Genomic DNA, 7,657 nt, shown 5'->3' with positions numbered 1-7,657 from the left:
GGTATCTTTAATCAAATAAACATGTTTCTCTAGGCAAACCCTTTCTCTTTCTGCTGTTGTATTTCCAACTAGGAGCTTTTCACTGACAGCCAGCTCTGTGCTTCTGAAATGGGAGTCATTTTACTGTTGCATAGCTACTATAACACATAGAGCTCCCTGCTCTCTCTCTCTCTCTCTTTGTTTTAGCACAACCAGATAACATTAACTTGTCATCACATATATTTTGATTGTCTAGATCGTGTTTGAAATGTCCATCTTGACATCGGTCTTAGAATTAACATAAGAACGGATGGGAAAGCGTAAGTTGTCGTGTATATATATATTTTTAAACGGTGCTGTGATTGACGACCAGCGGGTAAGTAAAATGTCTAGCTCACATTATTAACGTGATATTAACTAACGTTAACGAGCCACGCCGGTAGTAGTGGAGTTATGGGCGGTGTATCAACATGCTGCGTGTCATGTTGCCACTGTTATGAGATGTTTTGGGGTGACAACATACTTATCATCGTGACTGACTGCCCACATAATGGATCATGGTTATGGCTCGTCTTTGATCATGACTCTCAGTTCCATTACATTGAAAGAGTCATTGGATGAAGGCGTTTTCTGTAAAAGGGGGGGCGTTTATTAATAAGAGCCGCGACGGCCGGTCTGAACATTAACCGCATAGCTTGCTGGAATCATAATAACCGTATCTTTCATATCAGGCGAAAAAATAAATTAGTTGTTAAACTGACACGCCTTTATTGGGTTAGTATCCCACACGGCCATATTTACACGTTACTGCATCTACTGCATCTATTTACACGTTACTGTCTAAACGGAAGACCGATGCCACAAACTGTTTTCACTGAAAGCAGCGGTTAAAACACTGTACACTACATACAATGTTTATTTAGCATTTGTGAAATCATTTTGTTGTGTTATCAAAAGTCGAGCAATTTATATTTCAAGAACCGTACCGCAATCGATTCACGTTTAGATGGGAGTCTTTGGCTGTTTTGGCATCCAGAGCCATTTCGCCCTTATTTTAATTAAACCTTTAAGAAAAAAAAACGTATTTTCAATGACAGCCTAGGAACAGTCGGTTAACTGTCTGTTCAGGGGCAGCACGACAGTCAGTTAGGGGATTTGAACTTGCAACCTTCCGGTTATAAGCCCAACGCACTAGGCTACCCTGCCGCCCCTTTAACAGAACATCTAAGTTCTTTGGACTATGGAGTAATGTTAGGCTCATTTAGTCCAATATCGGGCTATAGATTATGGCATACATGCAGTGGTATTGTAACAATGTGATGATCATGTGGTTCATTATGTTAAATCTTCAAGCAGGTAGCCTAGTGGTTGGAGCGTTGTGCCAGTAACCGAAAGGTTGCAAGATCAAATCCCCGAGCTGACAAGGTACAAATCTGTCGTTCTGCACCTGAACAAGGCACTTGTTAACCCCACTGTTCCCCGGTAGGCCATCATTGTAAATAAGAATTTGTTCTTTAACTAGCTTGCTTAGTTAAATAAAGGTAAAAACATATATTATTGCCTTATTTTACAGGTTTCGGGGGGAAGTCATCATAAAACACCCCATCTTGCCAAATGGATGATGATCTAAAACCTCTGGATTTCATAAAGGACTTTCAAGAGTACCTGACACAGCAAACGCACCATGTCAACATGATCTCAGGCTCTGTCGGTGGGGAGATAGAGCCCGACCACCTCCAAGCTGGTGAGACTGTTATGAACACTATCAGAGTAATTTACTTTTAACTTATGATGTATATATTTTTTTAATTGCCCCAAAAAATAAGCCATATCCCTAATTTTTCTTTGGGAAGTGAAACCAGTGGAACAGGTTCCCAGCGCTACGGGGGAAAACCTAATAGGTGGGTTTGAACGTGTTTATTTAGTGGCGATGGGCCGTCATCTGAAAGGGGTCCTCTGGAGGAGCAATGAGTGGTTCTTCTGTTTATGTAACGGATGTGAAACGGCTAGCTTCGTTAGCAGTGGTGGTTCGCGCTAAATAGTGGTTCGATCGGTGACGTCACTCGCTCAGAGACCTTGAAGTAGTGGTTCCCCCTTTGCTCTGCAAGGGCCGCGGCTTTTGTGGAGCGATGGGTAACGATGCTTCGTGGGTGACTGTTGTCGATGTGTGCAGAGGGTCCCTGGTTCGCGCCCGGGTATGGGGCGAGGGGTTTGTCTGAAGTTATACTGTTACATTTACATACCATATTGTGGAGATATTAACGTAACAAAGATCAAGTGATCCTCTCATATCTTTCGAGCACCAGACATAAACAGGGCTGCGCCACAAATGGTTTCTGACTAGATTATCTTGCCAGAATATATATTTTGTCACCGGAAAATAGATCAATGTAAAAATGTGATTTTACAAATCCTGCTTCCGAATAAATTCTAGATGTGATTTGAGCTACAGACCTAGGCTTTTTTTGTGTGTCAGTGAGGCTTAGCTATTGTTTAGAGGTATCAATTTCCAGGTGAAAAAAAATGTGACTGTAAAGTATCTATTTAATTCTGTGTGTTGTCGTCTCCTCTCCCGGTAGTAGCAGCTCTCCCAGACAGTGATCATCACAATGGGTCGGTGGAAGTCTCTCTGGACGACAGCTCTGGGCTGCTGGTGGACGGCTTTCAGAGGACCTTCGACGGCAAGCTCAAGTGTAGCTACTGCAGCTACGCCAGTAAAGGCACCGCTCGCTTGATAGAGCACATCAGAATTCACACAGGTAAAAATGGACCAGCCCATCTGGCATTTGCCCAACATGCCAGATGGTCAGTCCGCCCCTTTTGCACCGCCCCTATAGTTAGGATCTTTAAAAAAAAAAAAAAAAAATGTTTAAACTTGTATTTATATTGTGTGACGTTACATTTTAATGGGTGTTGGAGTTGTGCCAAGATGTTCAAATAAACCTAAACATTCCCTCTTTGTTGATTTAACAGGAGAGAAGCCTCACCGCTGCCAGCTGTGCCCCTTCGCCTCTGCCTACGAGCGCCACCTTGAGGCCCACATGCGCTCCCACACGGGAGAGAAGCCCTACAAGTGTGACCTCTGCTCCTTCCGTTGCAGCGACCGCAGTAACCTGTCCCACCACCGCCGGCGCCGCCACAAGCTTTTACCCATGAAGGGGGCGGGGCTGCCCGCCTTCCTGTCCAACAAGAAGATGCTGAACGTCCTACAGAAGAAGAGTGGCAGCTCCCTGGGCCTGGGAGGCTACAGCAGACACCTCCTCATCAACTTCAGCCCTCCCTCCATGGTGGTGGGGAAACCAGACTACCTGAACCACGAGGTGTACGAGAGCGATGTGAAGGACCATGGGACTGGAGGAGGAGGAGGAGCCAGCAGGGATGTCAACAGTGACATGATGGTGGACAATAATCCTCTGAACCAGCTGTCTACGCTGGCAGGCCAGTTGTCCAACCTCCCCCCAGTGGACCAGACCCCTGTGTCTCCTGACAGACTGTCCTGTAACGACGTCAAGCCGTTCCTCATCCAGCAGGCCTCTGGTGCACCGATTGCAGTGTCAGTATCTTTGTCCACCAGTCAAAGTGGTGCCCACCACCACCACTACCACCACCACCACCACCAAACCTCCTCCCCAACCAGCCCCGAGGACCTCCAACCGCCTGCAGGCCATAGCAGGAACTACAGCCCCAGCCCTGTGGACCCAGAACCCAGCAGTGAGCACAGTGCACACACACGCACCAGCTCAGCTAGCATTAGTAACAGCCAGCCCAGTACCCCTGCCCTGCTCGGTAGCACACAGCACCCAGACCCACAAATGCTGCACAGCTGCCAGCACTGCGACACCTACTTCTCAGACAACATCATGTATACCATTCACATGGGTTGCCACGGCTACGAGAACCCCTTGCAGTGTAATATCTGCGGCTGTAAGTGCAGGAACAAGTATGACTTTGCCTGCCACTTCGCTCGCGGGCAGCACACGCTGTGACTGACTTCCACAGTAACCCGAGAGATGAATTTGAACGATGTTTGGCGCCTCACAGAGAACATTAACTTATTCCCGTGTTTATGATAATCAGGGATCACAGCGATTCTGATCTAGATTTTATTGTATAGTTTTTTTTATTTTTATGATATAACTTAGAGAGTGAGTGTTACTTTGAAATTAGGAATTGGTGTTTCTATAAATGGAGACATTTATCACGTGTCCTCCTTGGTGCCGTCTGAGAATTTAAAGAAAGCAATCTGGAGGTTGGAGACATTTATCACGTGTCCTCCTCGGTGCCGTCTGAGAATTTAAAGAAAGTCAACTTCTTATTATTTAAATGTTTCCTTTTATTTAACGAGGCAAGTCAGTTAAGAACAAATTCTTATTTACAATGACAGCCTACCCCCAGGGCCAAACCTTGACGACGCAGAGCCAATTGTGTGCCTCCCTATGGGACTCCCAATCATGGCCGGATGTTATACAGCCTGGATTTGAACCAGGGACTGTTGACGTCACTTGCACTGAGATGCAGTGCCTTAGACCGCTGCGCCACACGAGAGCCCGACTCTGAATTAGTTACATAAATATTGGTGATGTGACTAAACTTATAGTTTAAATAGCGATTAGCAAGGTATCTGGTTGCTGTGACTAGAGTTTAAACAGTTTTGGCCTTATCTTTTATTTAACCAGGTAGACCAGTTGAGAACAAGTTCTCATTTACAACTGGCGACCTGGCCAAGATAAAGCAGTGCGACACAAACAACAACACAGAGTTACACACGGAATAAACAAACGCACAGTCAATAACACAATAGAAAAAGTCTATATACAGTGTTGTGTAACTGGTGTGAGGAGGTAAGGCATGAAGCAAGAAGCATGAACAAGCCCATTGGTCCAAATAGGTGCTCAACAATGACAAACAGACAGGCTTTATTATACATTGTGTATAGTAGTGTCTCACTTTGTGGTGAGTGTAAAAACGTAACATTATATCAACGGCTTGAAGTGAATGACATCTGTGCATATTGATGCTTTCAGCTTAGACATCATTTCACTCTGTAATTTACTCTGCTCGGTTCCACATTCCGGTTGATTCCATGTGTTCTCTGTTCCACATTCAGATTGATTCCATGTGTTCTCTGTTCCACATTTCGGTTGATTCCATGTGTTCTCTGTTCCACATTCAGATTGATTCCATGTGTTCTCTGTTCCACATTCAGATTGATTCCATGTGTTCTCTGTTCCACATTCAGATTGATTCCATGTGTTCTCTGTTCCACATTCAGATTGATTCCATGTGTTCTCTGTTCCACATTCAGATTGATTCCATGTGTTCTCTGTTCCACATTCCGGTTGATTCCATGTGTTCTCTGTTCCTCATTCAGATTGATTCCATGTGTTCTCTGCTACACATTCAGATTGATTCCATGTGTTCTCTGTTCCACATTCAGATTGATTCCATGTGTTCTCTGTTCCACATTCAGGTTGATTCCATGTGTTCTCTGTTCCACATTCAGATTGATTCCATGTGTTCTCTGTTCCACATTCCGGTTGATTCCATGTGTTCTCTGTTCCTCATTCAGATTGATTCCATGTGTTCTCTGCTACACATTCAGATTGATTCCATGTGTTCTCTGTTCCACATTCAGATTGATTCCATGTGTTCTCTGGTCCACATTCCGATTGATTCCATGTGTTCTCTGTTCCACATTCAGATTGATTCCATGTGTTCTCTGTTCCACATTCCGGTTGATTCCATGTGTTCTCTGTTCCACATTCAGACATCCTCTGTTGCTGCCAATCACATAATGTCTTACCTTCAGCTAGCCTTACTGATTCATATTAACTGGTGCTCTTTAGCTAACACCTCCTAAATTAACAATGATCTGTAGCTTACATGCAATTTGCGTTGGAGACAAATCATTCGGACTTGGATAAATCGTACTTCATCAGAAGGCCAAAGTATTCCTCTGAACCTGTTTTTAAAAAGTATTTCAAAGTATTTCACATAACAGTTGTAGCAGTGTTGGAAATGACTGTGGTCCTTACAGACAGTAACGTAACACCACCCCTTCCTGAGTATTGAAATGACTGTGGTCCTTACAGACAGTAACGTAACACCACCCCTTCCTGAGTATTGAAATGACTGTGGTCCTTACAGACAGTAACGTAACACCACCCCTCCCTGAGTATTGAAATGACTGTGGTCCTTACAGACAGTAACGTAACACCACCCCTCCCTGAGTATTGAAATGATTTGCACAGATCAGAGCCTGGAGTTTGTTTTTCATATTGTATGTTAAAAAGGATTTCCTGTTTGTTTTCTGGAAACATAGATTGATGTAGCAGTGTCTAATGGTCCCCGTATTGGAGTGGTGTTTTCTATGCAGTGATCTAGGATGTGTAGGATTGGCTCCCAATCAATGATCTATATTGGACTATGGAGAAAGTCATGTTATGATATGAAACATGGAAATATGTAGATTCTGATTTACACTGAAGAAAAATATAAATTTCAAATGCAAAATTTTAAAAGATTCAAAGAGTTCCAGTTCATATAAAGGAAATCAGTCAATGTAAATACATTCATTAGGCCCTAATCTATGGATTTCACATGACTGGGAATACAGACATACAAACAAACAACCAGAACAGGGGAGTGAATCAGAAAACCAGTCAGTATCTGGTGTGACAAACCATTTGCCTCATGCAGCGTGACACATCTCCTTCACATAGAGTTGATCAGGCTGCTGATTGTGGCCTGTGGAATGTTGTCCCACTCCTCTTCAAATGGCTGTGTGAAGTTGCTGGATATTGGCGGGACCTGGAACCACGCTGTCGTACACGTCGATCCAGAGCATCCCAAACATGCTCATTGAGTGACATGTCTGGTGAGTTTGCAGGCCATGGAAGAACTGGGACATTTTCAGCTTCCAGGAATTGTGTCCAGATCCTTGTGACGTGGGGCTGTTCATTATCATGCTGAAACATGAGGTGATGGCGATGGATGAACGGCACGACAATGAGCCTCAGGATCTCGTCACAGTATCTCTGTGCATTCAAATTGCCATCGATAAAATGTAATTGTGTTCGTTGTCCGTAGCTTATGCCTGCCCATACCATAACCCCACCACCGCCACCATGGGGCACTCTGTTTACAACGTTGACATCAGCAAACCGCTTGCCCACACGATGCCAAACACACGGTCTGCCATCTGCCCCGTACAGTTGAAACCAGGGATTCATCTGTGAAGAGCACACTTCTCCAGCATGCCAGTGGCCATCGAAGGTGAGCATTTGCCCACTGAAGTCAGGTCAAGAACTTGGTGAGGACAACGAGCAGATGAGCTTCCCTGAGACGGTTTCTAACAGCCTGTGTAAAATATCTATGGTTGTGCAAACCCACAGTTTAATCAGCAGTCCAGGTGGCTGGTCTCAGATCCCACAGGGGAAGAAGCTGGATGTGGAGGTCCTGGGCTGGCGTGGTTACACACTGGGGTTGTGAGGCTGGTTGGACCTACTGTCAAATTCTCTAATGCCACATCTGTGTCAGGTGGATGGATTATCTTGGCAAAGGGGAAAAGCTCACTAACAGGGATGTAAACAAATTTGGGCACAACATTTGAGATAAATATGTTTTTTGTGTGTATGGAACATTTCTGGGATTTTGGTTTTTTAATGATTTCTTTGGG

The 7,657-nt window shown here is 44.4% G+C and overlaps 1 protein-coding gene across 2 annotated transcripts; it reads left to right on the top strand.

Moving 5' to 3' along the window:
- The first annotated feature begins 57 nt into the window (after nt 1–57).
- On the top strand, nt 58–6,646 carry LOC110522806 (zinc finger protein Pegasus). Of its 2 annotated transcripts, none has more exons than XM_036973477.1 (4): nt 58–355; nt 1,553–1,723; nt 2,562–2,738; nt 2,953–6,646. In XM_036973477.1, exons 2-4 carry the CDS (start codon nt 1,594–1,596, stop codon nt 3,963–3,965), a joined length of 1,320 nt encoding a protein of 439 aa, XP_036829372.1. In that variant the 5' UTR covers nt 58–355; nt 1,553–1,593; the 3' UTR covers nt 3,966–6,646. The 2 variants fall into 2 exon arrangements, with proteins under 2 accessions (XP_036829372.1, XP_036829371.1); XM_036973476.1 differs by having other exon boundaries at nt 2,559–2,738.
- The last annotated feature ends 1,011 nt before the right edge of the window (nt 6,647–7,657 follow it).

The sequence above is a fragment of the Oncorhynchus mykiss genome, unplaced genomic scaffold (genome assembly GCF_013265735.2).
Source record: "Oncorhynchus mykiss isolate Arlee unplaced genomic scaffold, USDA_OmykA_1.1 un_scaffold_258, whole genome shotgun sequence".
Lineage (NCBI taxonomy): Eukaryota > Metazoa > Chordata > Actinopteri > Salmoniformes > Salmonidae > Oncorhynchus > Oncorhynchus mykiss.
Note: the sequence above shows the minus strand (reverse complement) of the source record. Positions and strands in the feature narration are given on the sequence as shown.